The sequence below is a fragment of the Hyperolius riggenbachi genome, chromosome 1 (assembly GCF_040937935.1).
Source record: "Hyperolius riggenbachi isolate aHypRig1 chromosome 1, aHypRig1.pri, whole genome shotgun sequence".
In the NCBI taxonomy this organism is placed as follows: Eukaryota; Metazoa; Chordata; class Amphibia; order Anura; family Hyperoliidae; genus Hyperolius; species Hyperolius riggenbachi.
The window spans coordinates 165,721,659-165,743,097 of record NC_090646.1 but is presented as its reverse complement, the minus strand read 5'-3'; the positions used below and the strand labels follow the sequence as shown (position 1 = coordinate 165,743,097).

Here is a 21,439-nt window from a genome sequence, read left to right as displayed (position 1 = left end):
GGGCATTCATGCCCTAAGCCAAAGAGCCCGTGATGTCCATGATATGGGGAGCTCTGAAAGAGAAAGGTGGCCATGTAGGCCGGGCTGGTGGCTTATTGTTTATAGTAAAAGGAGACCTCCCAGGTGAAATGGGTTAGGGGTACTAATGTAGACTTTACCCATTTTCACAAAGAGTTACAGTTTTAATAAAAACAAGTAAAATATATTTTTTTTCCGCAAACATTCAGCAGCTTTGATAGCCAAGTCCCAACTGTTAGTTTGGCTTCATCAGTGCCTTCCCGAGGTTGGGAGTGGTTTGCATCATAGTTTGCGCTAACTCCATTTATATATTATATATTCAATGCAACAGTTATACATGACCGTATAAACGTATACAACTAGGAGCGCCCCCTCCAAGAAGGGATCAACTATATGCTAACCTCCCCTGTCATCACCCCACACGTGCAGCCCAAGGTCGACCGAAACGACAGCCCCTGGAAAGTGCCTGTCTATACCCTATGTGGGACCTCCCATAGCCTTCTCTATTCCCAATGATATTCCATCAACGGTAACTATACTGCTTATCGAGAAAGAAAAGCAAATTAGGAGATGGGCGCTACACTATTTATTTACCAAATTGTTCCATTAAAAATAATAAACCTCTGCTGAGAATCCTTCGCTGGGAATCAAGTCGCCCCAGAATCCGCAAATCCCGCCAGACCCCACCGCTCACCACCATGACAGCAGTCCAGGAAGGTAACCTTCCACTTCAAATCCTACTCCACAGGGAATACGTCTCTCCTTTACCCATACTCACCTCTATCATATTCTGCACCCCTGCAACAGTGGGCTTTCCACCTAATCTTTTTCAAAAACTAAAACTACCAATCTTAATACTTGGCTTCTCCCTCTCCCCCTCCCCCCTTCCCTTTAGTCACTTATACACTTTTATTCAAACTATTCATCCATACCATACAATTCCCATTCAATCTAATCATCCATGCCATACAATTTCCCTTCCATCTATTCATTCATTCCAGGTCTAGTCACTTTTAATCGCTAAGATGGATTAAATCCAGCTCAACCATAACGTCTTTGTGTCTTTCCCTGTTTTTGGGGTGGATTGTATCGTTTCCTCCATTTCTCCTGTTTTTTCCTCTTCTGTTTCTTCCTCCAAGGTTATTGACATTTTATCTATCCAATCTTGAAGGGATGGAACCTCCTGTTTTTTTCCATAGTTTTATAATAAGTCTCCTTGCAACAGATGTTCCTAGAGTTACCAGTGACTCCCGCATCTGACCCAATCCCAGCCTCACATCCAATAAACCAAATAGAGCTTCCCCCAAATCCATTAGGTTTTATCACTAAGAAAGATCTCTATCTCTCTCCAAAATCTTCTCACCTCAGGGCATTCCCACATCATATGCACCAGGGTACCACATTTGTTATTACACTTCCAGCATAAATCACTTACTATTAGGCCATTTCTCGCCATACGTGCAGGTGACAAATACCATCTAGCTACTAACTTATATTGAGTTAACTGAGTATGTGTATCTGATGTAATCCATATTGAACGAAAGACCTTATCCCATAGTTCTCTATCCCATATTATGTTGTTCTCTTTTTCCCACTTGGTCACATATGCTGGGAGTGCCCTGTGCGAGAGCTCATCTAATAGATTGTAGACCTTAGATAATGCATTAGAATGTCTTTGTTTTAACAAAAACCATTGTTCGTATAAATTTATATTGTGTCTTATTGCTTCTCTTTTATTTTGTATACATTCTCCAGAAGTTGGATAATTGTGCTTTGCAAAAGACAGACAAGTCATTCCTGTCCAGTATTGATGTAATATTTAATTTCTTACTACCGATGATATGAATAAATCTCACATCTGTATCTATTTTATTGTTAGTATTCCAAGTTCTATCCCTGGCCGGACCAAAATCGGGGTCAGACGCAAGAGTCATCATTGGGAAAATCCCTTCGTTGTGGTTCCATTGTTCAATTAATTTCGAGAAGATACTCAATGATGGTGTTAATAATGGACTGGGAGTAGACAATGTGGCCCATTTGACCTCTTTTGGTACCCAGGACACAAATGCGGCTCGCCGGAGATCATCCCCTCCAATCTCACCCAAGTTCTACTATAATAAAAATATTTTATTCTTCCTTCACAGGGAGGATTCTGGCAGCCTAAGCCCATATATGACTGTCATGGATCCCCAGGGGCTAGGGTTTAAAAAAAAATCAGCATTTTTAATGGGGGGTGGACCCCTATTAAAGATAATTAATGCTAGCTCTAGCATGGTCTTTGTGGACAGGGGAAACCCGGGCAGCCATATTGATGATGTCACTGTCCATATATGTAAAGGGGGGATTTTGGCAGCATCAGTGTGACAGATGTGACATGCTCTTGGAGAGGGCGGTGGCTCTTCAATCAAGGTTTAGAGTATGTTCGCATAGGATAATTAATTAAAAGGTATGTATTTATAGTTAATTTAGAATGATAAAATATATTCCTAATGTCTTTATTTCAGCTTTAACGATTTGTGGGATTCGGTAAGGGGCACATCAGTGCCTTTATACCCCTTTCACGTTGGAAGGCAGACCTCTTGATCCTAATGGTGTCTCCCAATTTCTACCATAAGCTGCCCCCCAGGGGCCTACACCCACAGACATGGGGGTAGTTACCCCAACTTCTCCTGGGCACCAGAGGTGGGGTGAGACCCTTTTCCATGGAATTGCTTTATTTCCTTTCTCTTCCAGAGCCTCCCAAATCATTGAGCATGTGGGCTGGTATAGCTCAGGGTACATGGAATTTTTTTGTATGTTTTTTTACTTGTTCCCAGTATTCTCCCTAAAATACCCAGAAAATGTGAAGTCAGTACCATTAACTTCAATGCAAGTCGCAAAAATTGATGCTTGTATTTGAGGAAATTTTTGTGGACTAGTCAGACACGTTTTTCCTCATAATGACCTCTGATACTTAAAGTTTATGCCACTTGTTTAGCATTAAATAATTTTCAAGAATACAAATTAAAACAAAAAAATCTAGTAAAAAATGTTCTAATCTTGTGGATTTATCACGATCAATGCAAAACTGAAATTTTGATACTGGTTGGTTTACACTAAATACTCACCAGTAGCTTTACAGTGACTAGCCCACACTGAAAAACAGGTTTCTAGAGCTTGAAACTGTGCCTTAAATTTTATAGATTTAGTTTGCACTGAATTGAAAAATTGTTCTGCCTGTCTTATCCCATGGAAAACATCACGCTCAAATTCTTTAGCAAGAATTGAAGCTTTGATTCTCCACTTTTCAATTTCCTTCTTCTCCTCCTCCATCCTGATTTTCTTCAAATTTTCTTGAATTATTTGATCTTTTTTCTTCATCTAGAAGCAAACAGGTATACTTATTGTATAGGTTAGGAATATCCGAGCTCAAAAGTTCACATCCATAAACCATAAAGCAGCTAAAGTTCAAGTGCCCAGAAGAGACCTGGGGTTTACATATTGCCTTCCTTAATTCTTGCTCACAGACTTAAGATGCATTCTTAATTAACCATTTTTCTCATGGAAACTTTTTAATATAAAGTCTAAAAATTGAATGTGCTAGAATCCAAGCAAATCACTTATTTTGTTGAGTAACCAAAAGACCCCAAAACTAACAGACACTTTTACAACTTTTACAATAGAATTATTTGCCAGTTTACAGTCATCTAGGATTTGCTGTGTAAGAACTCGAAAGTCTTGATGCCCTTGTTATTTTTTCCCTTGAATTCTGCTACATCCTCCTCTCTTCCCTCAGGGCTTGATTCACTAAAGGGTGCTAAGTGTTAGCACACCAGTGAAAAGCCCCTTAGCACGTGCAAAGTGCCTTTGCACGCACTGATATGCGCACAAAAGTTTACACGCGCAAAGTTTAGCGGTGCGCGCAAAATGGCGCACCAGTGCGCAAAAAACATTGCACCGTCCTCGTGCAAAAAAGCATGATAAGTGTACTTTGCATGCGGACGGTGCGACATTTCACACGCACCAGTGCGACGTTTCAGGTGCACCAAATAGCGTGCGATCAGTAACAACTTTGTCCGTGCAAACTACTTAGCACCCTAGTTTGCATGTGCAAAGCTTTTAGGCGTGTTAACTGTGTTAGAACCCTTTAGTGAATCAAGCTCTAAATCCTCATCCTACAGTTCATCTTAAATGCTGAAGCAAGATTTATTCTTCCCGCAGGCCCTGATCTACTGTTACACTTTGCCAGTCCTTTCAATTAAGTCCTGTTTCAGTTTACCCAATATACCCCAAAGTAATTCTTTCCCTCTTCTAATCATGACTCACTATCCACCTCACTCATAACCTCCCCAAGGCACAGCTAGAAACTTTCTTTCAAGGTGCATCCACTGAACTGAAATATCCACTGCTTTTAATAAATTTCAACAATCCTTCGAAAACAACCTGTTTAATATTGCCTCCCCATCTCTCTCTCTCTACTCTACTATCATCAAGGGCCTGATGCACTAACTAGCCATAATCCACTGCATTCCAAATTATTATGGAAATTGTATTTAAGTGCCATTAAGATTAAATATTTTGTTTTTCAATTAAACTCAAGAATGGTATAGTGTCTCAGGGCTCTTTTGATCACTGACATCAATCTTGGACACCTCTGATAACTACAGTAGTTTGCCAGATGAGCCCAATTAAAGAAAAAAACTACTAAAAAAGGGTGCTCCACATTATTAAGCAGACCACCATTTTCAAGCACTATGAGAAAGAAAAATGATCTCTGCTGCTGAAAAGAGTGAAATAGTTGAATGCCTTGGACAAGGTATGTAAACCTTTATATTTCTCATAAACTTAAGCATGATCATCGTGCTATTAAATGATTTGTGGCCAACTTAGAGCACACACAGGTTTGTGCAGTTAAAAGCAAAATGAGGAAGGGCTCTGCCAAACAAATTATATCAGATTAAGAGAACAGCTGCTAAAATGCCATTACAAAGCAGCAAACATATATTTGAAGCTGCTGGTGCCTCCAGGGTCCTGCAAACATCCAGGTGCAGGAATTTCAAGAGGACTTCAGTGCTTCTATTCAACCTAAGCAGAAACAGCTGAAGGTCGGCCAAGAACTACAAGAATACTAATTTTCAATCAATGTTGTTTACTGATAAGTGCCATGCAGCTCTTCATGATCCAGATGGATGGAGTGGTGGATAGTTGGTTAACAGCCACCACATTCCAACAAGGCTGCAATGTCAGCAAGGAGGTGGTGGAGTAATGTTTTGGGCTGGAATCATACAAAGAGAGCTGTTCGGCCCCTTTAGAGTCCCTGAAGGTGTGGAAATGACCTCTGAAAAGTATGTAGAGCTTCTGATTGACCACTTTCTTCCATGGTACAATAAGAACTGTATCTTCTGTGATAAAATCATCGTCATGCATTATTATTATTATTGTATTTATAAAGTGCCAACATATTACGTAGCGCTGGACAATAAATAGGGATGCATACAATGTAAACGAGGGGTAACAGAGTCAGACAGAGAGGTAGCAAACGGTTACACAACATAACACAAGGTCATACATGCAGACATGGTATAAGATGCATGATCATGTGATTTTACAGAGAAAATAAAGTCCAAGTTCGTCCATGAGAAGGGTGTCATAGCTGGGGATGCTAGATTACAAAGGACACACTAAGGGGGAGGGGGGCAAAATCTAACAAATTACAATCTATAGAGTGGGGGAGGGACACATAAGGTAGGACTGCGGAGAAGGTGTGGTAGATGTGGGGAAGGCCATTTTAAAGAAATCTGTTTTGAGGGCTTGCGTGAAGGTAGGAGTGAGTCTGAGTGGGGTGGGAGGGACTTATATAGGGTGGGGGTAGCCCTTGAGAAGTCTTAACAATGTAACATCTCATGCTGCAAGGGTTACCTTTGCGTCATTGGCTGCTATTGGCATAAAAGGAGAGAAACTCATGATGTGGCCCCCATCCTGCCCAGAACTTAATCTTATTGAGAATCTTTGGCGTAACCCCAAGCAAAAGATCAACGAGGAGACAAAAGGAGAAAAACGAGAGCCCCAATAGTGTATTACTGCTATTCCAAATACCTTGTTAAAGATTGAAAAAATGATGCTCACAAATATGGGTTGCCGAATCTAGGCAACCACTGATCTTGCTTGCAGGGAATTTTGTCCCCACTCAGGCTAAAAGGTTGCCCCCCGTAGATAGAAAGAGGGTGATCACAGCCATCCAACCAGTGGGTCCAAGTTTACTCGACAAGAATACATAGGCACCCAAAGGATAAAAATTCATTAAAATCATAAAATGGGGGGTATTGGATGACTTACCTCCCCAAATGACGACAGACTGCAATTATTTAAAAATAAAACAATTTATTCTTACTCCAAAACAAGCTGTGTAAGAATAAATGGTTTTATTTTTGAACAATTGCAATCTGTCGTCATTTGGGGAGGTAAGTCAACCAATACCCCCCATTTTATGATTTTAATGCATTTTTATGCTTTGGGCGCCTCTGTATTCTTGTTGAGAAAAGATCAATGAGTGGGACGCAGCTTACATCCAAACTGTAGCTCTTGGAGGCTATTCCTACATCCTGCATAAAATTTCAAGCATAAACTCTCCAAAAACTCACAAGTTCAATGGATGCAAGAATTGTAAAGATGCTATAAAACAGGGGTCATATGTTCATATGTAACTTGATCTGTTAAGATGCTTTTAATTGAAATAGCTTTTGATTTTAGTAAATATGACCTCCTTAATGCTGCAAATGCAACAAATTTTCACCATTTACCATTTTCAGTTCTTTACAACCTATAAAATGTTTTTGAACTCTGTTGTGCATAATAATTTGGAACAGTGCATTTCACCTTTTACTTTTGAAAACTTCCATTATCATTAGGAGGTTTGTTCAGTAACAAAAAAAAAAAACAGAAAAACTGATAAAAAATATAATTTACAAAATAATTGGGAATTTGGTGTATTGCTTTTCGGAGGCAGTGCAATATTTCCGGTACTACTGTAGCAGAGCATCGCAAGTTAACGTAACAATGCTTGCCAATCTCGAGCAATGCAGGTTGCACTTATAGCAAAACTTGCAGTACACTGTTGCGGTAGTACCAGTAATATTGCTGTGCACTGTCTCTGCACAGCAATATTTCTGCTAGTTAGTGCATCATGCCCCATTACCCTTAAAGAGAAACTCCGACCAAAAATTAAACTTTATCCCAATCAGTAGCTGATACCCCCTTTTACATGAGAAATCTATTCCTTTTCACAAACAGACCATCAGGGGGAGCTTTATGACTGATACTGTGGTGAAACCCCTTCCACAAGTAACCCCTCCCACAAGAAAAGTTCAAAGTTTTGTGGGAAATAGCTGTGTACAGCTGTTTCCAACTGCCAAAAACCATGCAGCAGCTACATCACCTGCCCACAGTAAAATGTTCACTGGAGTTCCTCTTTAACTACTGCATTATACATTCCAAAAGTTTGTAAGCCTGATGGAGCAGGATCCTCTTACCCTCCAGCATCATATTTTTTTCTCATGTACATAATTTACATCACTTATTAACTTGTTGTGCATCAGTGTATAAAATGTTTTTTTTTCTTTGCAAATAAAACATAATGATAACAACACCTTGACCCCTTGCCTACTAGCAGTCTCTGGCCCAATAAGGACCAGAGACTGCTGGTACCACAAAACAGCGCCTCCCGGCAAATTGCCGTACATACCAGCTGTTCTTGCTGCTCTCCCATCGCCCCAGGTCCCTCTCTCTGCCATCGCTATGACAGCAGAGTTCTGTGTGCCGGTCAGGAGCCGCTTTCATTGGCTCCTGACCCTGTCTATTAATGTGAGCCAATGTGATTGGCTCACAGTGATCACGCGGTCAGGAGCCAATGAAATCGGCTCCTGACCAGCTCACAGAGCTCTGACATCATGTAGATGGCAGGGAGAGTGAATGCCATGGGGAGAGAGCGACGAGACGGTACCAGCCAGTGCGTACAGTGGAGAAGTTGAAATCTACATCCTGTCAGAGCCATGCAGCCACCTGCAGGACGTAGATTACAACCAGCACGGTCTGGAAGGAGGTAGGATAGGACAGCAAGTAGAATATTTTTAAAATTGTTTTAATATGATACTCTGCTTACCCTGTTTTTCCTCTGAAAGTATCAATATAATTTTCCCAATATGTCTCAGCTAGTGCGTATCCTTTAGATTGTAAGCTCACAAGGGCAGGGCCACCATTCAAAGTCTTGGAATTTGCTACACATTTTGATCATCATCTTACATTTGTCACTGTAAATACTATGGACTTGATTCACAAAAGGGTGCTAAGTGTTAGCATGCCTGTGAAAAGCCACTTAGCACGCCTAAAGGTAGTTTGTGCGCGCTAAACTTTACGCGCAATCAGTAAGAGCTTTAGACGTGCAAACTACTTAGCACCCTAGTTTGCACGTCCAAAGTCTTTAGGCGTGCTAACTAAGTTAGCACGCCTTTGTGAATTGAGGCCTATGTCTACAAATCTGTCTTACCGTGTTTCCCCTAAAGTAAAACATCCCCTGAGAATAAGCCATAGCAGGAATTCCTAGCATGCTTGAAATATAAGACATCCCCCGAATTTAAGCCCGAATAGCAAGCCTGCATGAAGTCACGCTCAATACAAAGCCTGGATACAGGAGAGCAGCAGGATAATGTGAGTTTTACAGCCCTGTATATGTGTCAGGCAATTTGTATTTTTGTTGGAGCTAGCCCTCCTGATCTGTCGTGATAAGCATCAGCAGCACTTCACCTCTTCACCTTTTCCCAGGACACACAGCTTATCCTATTGTAGCTCTGGGGGCACTGACAGAGTTCTCTGCCTGCAAGAAATAGACTGTTACCCACATGATCAGCAGAATAATTTTCTTGTAAGCAAGAGCAAATACAGTATCTGCAATCCACAAGCTCTGTGCATGCTGCTTGTGTTTCAGCATGGTATGCAGTATAGTTGCATTTTGCATAATAAGACATCCTCTGAAAATAAGCCCTAGTGCATCTTTTGGAGCAAAAATTAATATAAGACAGTGTCTTATTTTCGGGGAAACACGGTATGTACCATTGTTGATATTTTGTGTATGCCATTGTCCGTACTATTATGTAGCACGTTTGTTTCTTACTATGTACAGTGCTACTGAATTAGAGATGGCCCGAACGGTTCGCCGGCGAACCGATTCGCACGAACATCGGTGGTTCGCATTCAAAGTGAACCGATAACTTTTTCCAAAAAAGTTTGGGTTTGCATTTTTCCCATATACTTTAACCATTTACCGCCATCCTAACGTATTAAAACGTCATGCTTACCGCTATTAACAGCAACATGACGTTTTAATACGTCGCGCATTCCCGCCGCTGCTACCGCCGTGTGTCCGCTGCTACCGCCGCCATTACCGTCGGGATCCCGTGCTGGGCGATTGGGGAAGAGGACTGAACAGTCCTCTACCCAATCGCAGTGCCTGGAGTGAATGGACGTGACCGCGAACAGCGGCTACGTCCATTCACATAAACAGGAAATGTAACAGTTTAATAAAGTGTGTAAAAAAAAAAAAAAAAGTGAACACGTCCTATGAGTGTTCACCAGCGCCATCTTGTGGCCAAAAAGTATATTACACTTACAAAATACATACATTTTCAAGTATATACACATCATTAATAAAATTACACTTCCAACCCTCCCCCCCAAAAAAACACTTGTAAAAAAAAAAAATCAGCTTAAAAAAAATAAATAAATAGTTACCTTAGGGACTCAGCTTTTTTTATTCTATATTTTATGGGGGAAAATTAATTTTAATTTATTACATAGGGGCTTGTAATTATGGCCAGAACAAACAGAAAAATAACCACTTATATTTCAAAATAATATACTGTCGCCATACATTGTGGTAGGGACATAATCTAAACGGTTTAATTATCGGGACCACTGGGCAAATAAAACGTGTTTGTTTTATCCACAGGAGAATGTTTAATTTTAAAACTATAAAGGCTGAACACTGAGAAATAATGATTTTTTTTCTTTTTTTTTCTGTTTTTCTCATTAAAATGCATTTAGAATAAAAAAATTCTTAGCAAAATGTACTATCCACAGAAAGCCTAATTGGTGGCGAAAAAAACGAGGTATAGATCATTTTCTTGTGATAAGTAGTAATAAAGTTATTAGGGAATAAAAGGGAGGAGCGCTGACAACTGAAAATTGCTCTGGTCCGTTAGGATAAAAACCCTTGGGGGTGAACTGGTTAATGCCTGCCGACTTTAGCGGTTAATAACAAAGTCCCCTTACATAGTAGAAGCACCAAATTTGCAGGGTATGGGACGCTGACTACAAAAGGGAAAAAAAAGACCTTATAGTTTTTGAGAAAATTGATTTTAAAATTCTCCTTCTGACTGTGGGAAAATTAAACGCCCACCAAATTTAGCGGTTAATAGCAAAGTCCCCTTAAAAGATAGAAACACCACATTTGCTGGAAATTTTAGGAAGAACAGAGGAAAAAAGTTTTCAAAAAGACCTTATACTTTTTGAGAAAGTCGATTTTAAAGTTTTAAAGGAAAAGTTACAGAGCCAATTCATTTGATTCATTAAAAAGAGCATATTCATTAAAAAGAACCGGATCATTCATGAACCGGCTAGTATAGCTTAGAATGCGTCCTGTGCAGGACGCACAGCTGCCGGCTCCCGCTGCTTCTCCCTACCTGCCTTCACCTGTCACCTCTCACCTAGCCTAGCACCTGGTGCACCCATGGTGCACCATGTGCCAGGCTAGGTGAGGGTGAGAGGTGAAGGCAGGTAGGGAGAGGCAGCGGGAGCCGGCAGCTATGCGTTCTATGCGACGCATTCTCTGCTATGTGGGGGGGCGGCGGAGATCTTCAATCAACTTAATTGAAGATCTCAAGATTAGAGGATACTGTAGCCGTGGGACATTTCCGAGGATATTGGCGTGGGATTTTTTTCTTAAAAGGTACAAGTAAGTATTTCTGAAGATCGCAAGATAGAGGATACTGTCGTTGTGGGACATAACAGATTATAGTGTGGGACCTTTTCCGAGGATATTGGCATGGGAACTTTTTCTTAAAGGTACAGATAAGTATTTCTGGTTAATTAAGAACATTAAAAGAACTTTTCCCGTCGTTGTGTTTTTATTTCATTTAGCCCTTTGTGGAAATGGGTAACATTTCTCCTGGGAGGGAAGTGGGCATCTGGGGTCCCCTTCAAAAAGGGGACTACCAGAAGTCACCATGGACCCCCCAGGGAATCGTCGCCCCCACCTCCTCCTGGAACCCCACGTCATTTATTTTCAGATTTCCCACACTCACACCCAGCACATAAAATATAATAAAAATATTTGTTTGTTTTTTAAATATTATTTCCTGCTGTCTTTTTAACATATCCTGCAAATTTGGTGTTGCTAGGGTGTAAGGGGCCTTTGCTATTAACTGCTAAAGTCGGCAGGTGATAACCAACCAAAGTTATGGGGTTGCAAAAATGCTGAATTTTGCCATTGGCTTGTATGGGGCTTCCTATTTCACTGTTAAAAACCTCAAATCTCTTTAAAGGACGATGGCTCAGCAGTGGCAAATTTTCTAGCATTGTAGGGACTCTTAGGGGGCTCAGGACTGGTGAGTTTGGGGCCCCTAGGCCAAAGAGGTCATAGCCTAGGGTCACAAAAGCTTGTTTTTTTTGCAATGATGCTGGTGATGAACGTAAATCGCCGCCATGTCCGTTAGCAAAGTCTGAAGCTCACGACATTTCGCATGCAGGTAGAAGGCATATTGTTGTACTTGCACTCCAATTTTGGGTTTCCTACATTTTTGCAAACCAAAGTTATGGGGGTGCAAAAGTGCAGAATTTTGCCATTGGCTTTTATTGGGCATCCTATTTCACTTTAAAATATATCAAATCTTTTCAAAGGACAATGGCTCAGCAGTGGCAAATTATCTAGCATTGTAGGGACTCTTAGGGGGCTCAGGACTGGTGAGTTTGGGGCCCCTAGGAAAGAGGTCATAGCCTAGGGTCACAAAAGCTTATTTTTTTGGCAATGATACCGGTGACGAACGTAAATCACCGCCATGTCCGTTAGCAAAGTCTGAAGCTCACGACATTTCGCATGCAGGTAGTAGGCATATTGTTGTACTTGCACTCCAATTTTGGGTTTCCTATATTTCTGCAAACCAAAGTTACGGGGGTGCAAAATTGCAGAATTTTGCCATTGGCTCCCATTGGGCTTCCTATTTTACTTTCAAAAATCTTAAATCTTTTCAAAGGACGATGACTCAGCAGTGGCAAATTTTCTAGCATTGTAGGGACTCTTAGGGGGCTCAGGACTGGTAAGTTTAGGGCCCCTAGGCCAAAGAGGTCATAGCCTAAGGTCACAAAAGCTTGTTTGTTTGTTTTTTGCAATGATGCCGGTGACAAAGGTAAATCGCTGCCATGTCCATTAGCAAAGTCTGAAGCTCACGACATTTTGCATGCAGGTAGAAGGCATGTTGTTGTATTTGCACTCCAATTTTGGGTTCCCTACATCTCTGCAAACCAGAGTTATGGGGTTGCAAAAGTGATAAAATCTCCCATAGACTTTCATTGGCGCCTAGGTTTCAAGGGTACAAAAGTGTAGGTTTCTGCCGAATGGTATGGCTGAGCGGCCCCAAATTTTCAGGCTTTGTACAGAGTTTAAACGAGCTCAGGGCTGTTGAGTTTTGGGCCCCTAACCCAAAGAAATCATATTCTAGGGTCACAAAAATCTGTTTATTTTTGCAATGCAACTGGTGAGGAACATAAATCCCCGCCATGTCCGTTATAAAAGTCTGAAGCTCACGACATTACGCTTGCAGGTAGAAGGCATATTGTTGTACTTGCACTCCAATTTTGGGTTTCCTACATTTCTGCAAACCAAAGTTATGGGGGTGCAAAAGTGCTGAATTTTGCCATTGGCTTTCATTGGGCTTCCTATTTCACTTTAAAAAATCTAAAATCTTTTCAAATTTTCTAGCATTGTAAGGACTTTTAGGGGGCTCAGGACTGGTAAGTTTGGGGCCCCTCGGCCAAAGAGATCATAGCCTAGGGTCACAAAAACTTTTTTTTGGCAATGATGCCAATGACGAACGTAAATCACAGCCATGTCCGTTAGCAAAGTCTGAAGCTCACGATATTTTGCATGCAGGTTGAAGGTATATTGTTGTACTTGCACTCCAATTTTGGGTTCCCTACATCTTTGCAAACCAAAGTTATGTGGGTGCAAAAGTGCTAAAATCTCCCATAGGCTTTCATTGGGACCTAGGTTTCTGCCAAACAGTACGGCTGAGCGGCCCCAAATTTACAGGCTTTGTACGGAGTTTAAATGGGCTCAGGACTGGTTAGTTTCGGGCCCCTAACTCAAAGAGATCATATTCTAGGGTCACAAAAACCTGTTTATTTTTGCAATGGTACTGGTGAGGAACATAAATTCCCGCCGTTAGCAAAGTCTGAAGCTCCTCTTGTTCCCACTGTTCTTCTTAAAATTCCCAGCACATTTGGTGTTTCTAGCTTTTAAGGGGACTTTGCTATTAACCGCTAAAGTCGGCAGGCGTTTAATTTTCCCACGGTCAGAAGGAGAATATTAAAAATCGATTTTCTCAAAAACGATTAGGTCTTTTTGAAAAAAAATGTTTCCCCTTGTATTCACTGCCCCCCCCCCCCTCCCCCTCTACATACCCTGCAAATTTGGTGTTTCTGCTATGTAAGGGGGCTTTGCTATTAACCCAGGGGTAGGGAACCTATGGCTCGGGAGCCAGATGTGGCTCTTTTGATGGCTACATCTGGCTCACATACAAATCAGTAGGGGTTGATTCACTAAGCTACACCGCTCAAGCAGCACAGCTTAGTGCGGCAGCACAAGTAAAATTTTCAAAGTAGGCATGCTATTGCTGTAGCATGCACTACTAACGTACTCACGCTCCCCCCAAAACAAACAGCTGCTCCCATTGCCCCACTCTGGACCCTGTCAGGTTCAGTGACTTTGTGGGATGAGATCCCACAGGCAGCCTATTGGTCCAAAGTGCGGGGATCTCGCCCTACAAAGTGAATCAATCCCCAAGTCAGCTAGCTAATAGTACCAGCTGTTAGTCGGTATTTCTCCTGTTTGGCTGATGTTGCTGAAACCCAAGAGAAGCTGAAAACGTGTCTGATACTTCCGCTGCCCGACGGATCAACTGTGTACACATCACCATGGCAACAGGGGCGTGAGCCCTATGCTGTGCATGCGCACTGTCCCAGTTTGAAACATATTGTATGGCTCTCACGGCATTACATTTTAAAATATGTGGCGTTTATGGCTCTCTCAGCCAAAAAGGTTCCTGACCCCTGTATTAACCGCTAAAGTCGGCGGGCGTTTAATTTTCCCACAGGCAGAAGGAGAATTTTAAAATCGATTTTCTCAAAAACTATAAGGTCTTTTTGAAAATAAAATTTCCTCTTGTAGTCACTGACCCCCTCCAGGTGTTAGACTCCTTGAAACATCCTTTCCATCACTTTTGTGGCCAGCATAAATGTTTCTAGTTTTCAAAGATTGCCTCCCCATTGAAGTCTATTGCAGTTCACGGAAGTTCGCGTTCGAGGTTCGTGAAACGAAAATTGGAGGTTTGAGCCATCTCTACACTGAATATGCTTGCACTTGATATATCAATAATGATATCTTATGTGCATGTGCTCTGCCAATTGCCAGTCTGAGAACTGTGGATGCTGTGGTGACCTCATCACCTTATTGGAAAGAACTAAAATATTTCTGTGAGAGCTTAGCTGGTAAACATAATGAATTCTGTTGCACACAAAGGGCTTGATTCACAAAAGCATGCTAAGTGTTAGCACGCCAGTGAAAAGCCCCTTAGCACGTGCAAACTGCCTCTTCACACGCTAATATGTGCATAAAAGTTTGCGCTCGTAAAGTTAGCACTGCGCGCAGGGCCGGCCCGCTCATGAGGCGGGTTGAAACTTTTGCCTCAGGCGGCAAAATTCCAGGGGCGGCACCCGCCCGTCCGTGGGTGCGGGGAGCCGGCCACCGAGCTGGAGGGGTAGCTGGCAGGACGGGGGTATTGGGCCTAGCGGCGGGGAGGGGGTCGTACCCCCCCTCCCTCGCCTGGGTCCCCCGTGCTCCGCTCCCCTCCAGCCTTAAATACAAGCAGCCGCTATGTGTAAGAGGCACGGGCGGGTAGGACTCACCTCTTCCTCGTTCCAAGCGTGCGCTCCACTGACGTCACTTCCTGCAGCGTTGCTTTTGCTTCGCGTGCTAAGTAGCGTGATAAGCATACTTGCGAACATACGTTCACGCACATTGCGTAACACAAAGCGCAGGCTAAATTAGCAAGCGAACCGTAACAGCTTTGCCCGTGCAAACTACTTAGCACCCTAGTTTGCATGTGCAAAGCCTTAACACGTGCTAACTAGAGTTGGGCCGAACGGTTCGCCTGCGAACGGTTCCACGCGAACTTCGGTGGTTCGCGTTCGCGTCCCGCAGGCGAACCTTTGCGGAAGTTCGGTTCGCCCCATAATGCACATGGAGGGTCAACTTTAACCCTCTACATCACAGTCAGCAGGCCCAGTGTAGCCAATTAGGCTACACTAGCCCCTGGAGCCCCACCCCCCCTTATATAAGGCAGGCAGCGGCGGCCATTACGGTCACTCGTGTGCTGCCTGCGTTAGTGAGAGTAGGGCGAGCTGCTGCAGACTGTCTCTCAGGGAAAGATTAGTTAGGCTTAACTTGTTCCTGTCTGGCTGCATACCTGTTCTGTGAACCCACCACTGCATACCTGTGCTGTGAACCCACCACTGCATACCTGTGCTGTGAACCCACCACTGCATACCTGTGCTGTGAACCCACCACTGCATACCTGTTCAGTGAACCCACCACTGCATACCTGTGCTGTGAACCCACCACTGCATACCTGTTCAGTGAACCTGCCACTGCATACCTGTTCTGTTCAGTGGACCCGCCACTGTATACCTGTTCATTGAACCCACCACTGCATACCTGTGCTGTGAACCCACCACTGCATACCTGTTCTGTGAACCCACCACTGCATACCTGTGCTGTGAACCCACCACTGCATACCTGTTCAGTGAACCTGCCACTGCATACCTGTTCTGTTCAGTGGACCCGCCACTGTATACCTGTTCATTGAACCCACCACTGCATACCTGTGCTGTGAACCCACCACTGCATACCTGTTCTGTGAACCCACCACTGCATACCTGTTCAGTGAACCTGCCACTGCATACCTGTTCTGTTCAGTGGACCCGCCACTGTATACCTGTTCATTGAACCCACCACTGCATACCTGTGCTGTGAACCCACCACTGCATACCTGTTCTGTGAACCCACCACTGCATACCTGTGCTGTGAACCCACCACTGCATACCTGTTCAGTGAACCTGCCACTGCATACCTGTTCTGTTCAGTGGACCCGCCACGGTATACCTGTTCATTGAACCCACCACTGCATACCTGTGCTGTGAACCCACCACTGCATACCTGTTCTGTGAACCCACCGCTGCATACCTGTTCAGTGAACCCGCCACTGCATACCTGTTCTGTTCAGTAGACCCGCCACTGTATACCTGTTCAGTGAACCCGCCACTGCATACCTGTTCTGTTCAGTGGACCCGCCACTGTATACCTGTTCAGTGAACCCGCCATTGCATACCTGTTCTGTTCAGTGGACCCGCCACTGTATACCTGTTCAGTGAACCCGCCACTGCATACCTGTTCTGTTCAGTGGACCCGCCACTGTATACCTGTTCAGTGAACCCGCCACTGCATACCTGTTGTGTTCAGTGAACCTGCCACTGCATACCTGTTCTGTGAACCCGCCACTGTATACCTGTTCTGTTTAGTGAACCCGCCACTGCATACCTGTTCTGTTCAGTGGACCCGCCACTGTATACCTGTTCAGTAAACCCGCCACTGCATACCTGTTGTGTTCAGTGAACCTGCCACTGCATACCTGTTCTGTGAACCCGCCACTGTATACCTGTTCTGTTTAGTGAACCCGCCACTGTATACCTGTTCTGTTTACATTCCCCATTCCCCTTCGTGATCATTACCTTGCCGTGGTGAAGGGGCTTGCGTATCACAATGAAGCAATGACCGGCGCCTAGATGAGTGTCTCGGGGGGCACACCCACGATAATAAGGTCGTTGCCTCATTGTGGTCAGACCAAATTTGATCAGCTGGACAGTCACTGTTCTGTCATTCAGCTACATCATTCAGCTACATCAGCCAGGCGACCATATGGGCTGTAAAGCCACCAAAACCTGCACTCTCGCCATGGTGCGCACCAGTCCAGCACGGCCGTCACTACACAAACAGCTGTTTGCGGTGCGTTACACGGTGAGTTTGGTGTGTCAGTGTGAAGCAGTACCTTAATTACACTACCTGATTGATGTATACACATGCAAGATGTTTTAAAGCACTTTAGGCCTGTCATTTAGCATTCAATGTGATTTCTGCCCTTAAAACGCTGCTTTGCGTCAAATCCAGATTTTTCCCCGGGACTTTTGGCATGTATCCCACTCCGCCATGCCCCCCTCCAGGTGTTAGACCCCTTGAAACATCTTTTCCATCACTTTTGTGGCCAGCATAATTATTTTTTTTTCAAAGTTCGCATCCCCATTGAAGTCTATTGCGGTTCGCAAACTTTAACGCGAACCGAACCTTCCGCGGAAGTTCGCGAACCAGGTTCGCGAACCTAAAATCGGAGGTTCGGCCCAACTCTAGTGCTAACTGAGTTAGCACTGGTTATTAAATCAAGCCCAAAATCATCCACCAGTGCGAAGAACTCATACAAAACCTTCTACACATACTGGTTAAAACTTGTTTGAGGTAACAATGTTTTAAACACACTTCTTCTATGGTTTGGTACTAGTAATCTCTTTGACCTTGATAAGTCCCATTCTGGACCTTAATTCATAACAAAGAAGTTAGAAGCAAAACACTTACCAGTGAGCGCCTGTAAATCTGATGAAAGAAATCTTTACCTGTGTTTCTTTTTTCTTGCCAGAAGCTTTTGGTTCTTTATGGCTTGAACATGCTTCATTACTTTTTAGTACAATCTGTTTAGCAATGCACATGCCTAAAGATTTTCCATAAAATCGCTGGAACGTTTGGAATTTCTGATAGCTTCTAAGAGCGTAGTCATCCTTTATTGGCACTATAAGTAAGAAAGACTGAAATAATATGGAGTGCCAAGCTTGTACCATTATTATTGCAATCCATATAACGTTTCTGGCCTTTTTTACAAGTTCGGCTACCTGCACACTGCAAATCCGATTTGCGATTCCAATTTGCGATTCCGATTCGGATTTTCCCTCAATGCTATTAGAGATGGCAGCGAATGGTTCCCGAACCATTCGCCGGCGAACACCTCACCCTGTACTACTTCCGGGTCGCTATGACCCGGAGTAGTACGGCTGCGCCAGCCCGTCGGTGCACGTCCTAGATCGCGCTCCTTTTGCTGGGCACTTTCTGCACATGTGCGTGATGTGACGCTCATGCGCAGAGAGTGCCCGGCAACAGGTGCACGTTCAAGGACGCGCACTGCCGGGCTGGCGCAGCCGTACTACTCCGGGTCATAGCGACTCGGAAGTAGTACAGGCACATAGAGATTCGCCCGCGAACAGTTCGGGCCATCTCTAAATGCTATCAACAGAAAAATGCAGAAAAGACGCAGCATGCAGTAACAATTAAAAATTGGAAATCAGAATCGCATGTTAAAATCCATTAAAAATCGGAATCGCATGCAGTGTGCAGTGAGCCTTACATGTGTCATCAAGAAATTCTTATAGACATAAGAACCCCTTTTTTTGTAAGTTAGGCCCGTACAGATGTACAGATGTAAGTATCAGAAACTGTTGTTAATTATTATTTTGTGTAAAAGCTTAAGAAATGATCACTGTACAGACACACACTGCTTGGCTACAATCACATGCTCTGATCTTTGGAGAAGAAGAGGATGATCACTAAGGGCTTGATTCACAAAGCCGTGATAACTCTTATCACAGTCGCACTAGATTTATAGTAACGTTTTTTGCGCGCTAACGCGAATTTGTGGCCGCTAATTTTCGTGCAAAAACCGACCGCGATTCACCGTGAAAATTCGAGTTTACATGCGAAAAAAGTTACGCGCGTTATACCAAAACGCTAGCGCGACCATGATAAGAGTTATCACGGCATTGTAAATCAAGCCCTAACACTGTTATCAACAGAGTTACAGACTACCCAGCAAGCTCATGGTGAACCAGAACTCCTAGGAGTGTGTGAGGGGCTACAAAGGACCAAGCTCTCTTACTAAAATGTTAGGCAAAACAAAAGTTTGCCTTCTTAAAGAGGAGTTGTTAGGTATAGGGTCTCAGAGAAAAAAAAACATATACCAGTAGCTAAATATTGGCTGTACTTACATTACGTATGCATTTCACTGTCCACGTTTGGATTTCACAGAATTTTTATATAGTATTTGCAGAGATTGATGCTCCTGACAGCTCATGGCAGGTTCCATGGTTGACTGTCTTGTATGAAGCCAACTGTGATGTAATATCCTCCCTTACCCTGCTTCTTGATTGATGATTCTTTAGCCCTCCCAAGTTCCAGCCCTCAGACACTCCCACCAGTCTCTGGTCTAACGGGCATATTGTCTGTCACTCGGGGGGGGGGGGGGGGGGGTGATCATGCTGCTAGAGGAGGAGAGAGGGGGGGGGTTCGATCCTCCCCGGGAGGATGTCAGATGAACAGAGGTGAGCCAGTTTAGTTCTATACTGGGAAGTCCGGATCTTTTCAATGATTCGAATCGGATCATTGAAAAGATCTGGATCTTTGAACTGAATCTTTGAATCATTTGCAGCAGAGTGAGAGAAGCTGCAGTTCCTGTTTCTTCCAGACATCCACTGTGAACCGAATCTCGGATGATTAGACTCACAAAAAAGATCCGGATCAAAGATCTTAATCGTTCATGATCCGGACAACACTACTGTGCAGTGAATATTAATTAGCCATGTAGCTAGGAACAATAGGGGACTCGCAGTATACTCTAAGGCAACATGTGCACTGTGAACAGCACATTGATTTTTCAGTGCTATGAGTTGGGCTGCAAGTTACAAGCTGCTGTAACATGAGCCTGTAACTTCCCACTGTGAAAGCAGCCTTAGGGCTGGACAGGGAAATGAAGGGGAAGACCAAGGGTGTGCAGTAGGGAGAAGAAGCAGCCCCAGCATGCTCTGCAGCATCTGTTATGCGGCCTGCAGCCTGCGGCCTCCTTAGGAGCTTGGGAATAAAGATGATTGCTATTCAGCAAACAACAAAGTAAGAGAGATTTTTAACTTCAGTATTGCCTTTTTGGCTGCCTTCTAAACTGTTTAACACAGGAGAATAGAGGTTTAAATTAGCTTTTGCAGCCTGACAGTTACTCTTTAAAACATAAGGTATTTGCAATAATTCAGGTTCGGTGTAAGCATATGATGTCTCCCACAAAGCATCACTGCTGTAAATGCAAATCATCCTTTGTTGTCCCTGTAAGCTAGCCACACCGCCAGAACCGCTAAAATGCAATCATGTGTCAGCTTGCTAATTACGGAGCCACAATAACATGCACTACCACACATAGCAAGCGCATAACGCACGCTCCTCTTATTAAGGTGCGCTGCTTTATGCTGCTTAATGAACCAACCCCATAGTGTGCAATATTTTTCCATTTAGAAAAGCAAAATAAGATTTCACAACTCCAACATTCTTTTATAAATAAGGGTAAACAATAGAAACCTTTCCACAAAGTATATAAATTATTCTTTTTATTCTCTTTTTCACTGGCAAAAAGTTAAAGGGACTCCGAGCAGTGCAGAAACTATGGAAAGATGCATACCATTTTAAAGCTTTCTTTCTCCTCTTTCCAATGATATATAAACCACCGCCCTACGCCTTTTAGTTTTCGCTATTTTCGCGATTGAAATGGCCGCAGCCGCAATTTCAATTGCGAAAATAGAGAAAACTAAAAGGCGTAGGGCGACGATTTAGGTGTCGCCAGAAAGAGGAGAACGAGAGCTTTAAAATGATATCCATCTTTCCATAGTTACTTGTATTACACAGGACGACACTTTCCCCAGTGTCAGCAGCTGCATTCTGCTGAATGGAGCTGCTGACTTTAGGAAAAAGTCGCCCTGTGTAATACAAGTAACTATGGAAAGATGGATATCATTTTAAAGCTCTCTTTCTCCTCTTTCCGGCGACACCTAAATCGTCGCCCTACGCTTTTTAGTTTTCTCTATTTTCGCGATTGAACCCGCGGCCGCGGCAATTTCAATAGCGAAAATAGCGAAAACTAAAAGGCGTAGGGCAGCGGTTTATATATCATTGGAAAGAGGAGAAAGAGAGCTTTAAAATGATATG

At 43.3% G+C, this 21,439-nt stretch overlaps 1 protein-coding gene across 1 annotated transcript in view; it reads right to left on the bottom strand.

Annotated features, from left to right (window-relative positions):
• LOC137563181 (probable ATP-dependent RNA helicase DDX60) overlaps positions 1-21,439 on the bottom strand; it is a 231,692-nt gene that overhangs the window by 159,493 nt on the left and 50,760 nt on the right. Inside the window, exons 12-13 of the mRNA XM_068275363.1 lie at positions 18,043-18,215; positions 3,126-3,378 (exon numbers count right to left, since the gene is read on the bottom strand). Coding sequence (XP_068131464.1) covers positions 3,126-3,378; positions 18,043-18,215 — 426 coding nt within the window. The remainder of the gene's footprint in view (positions 1-3,125; positions 3,379-18,042; positions 18,216-21,439) is intronic.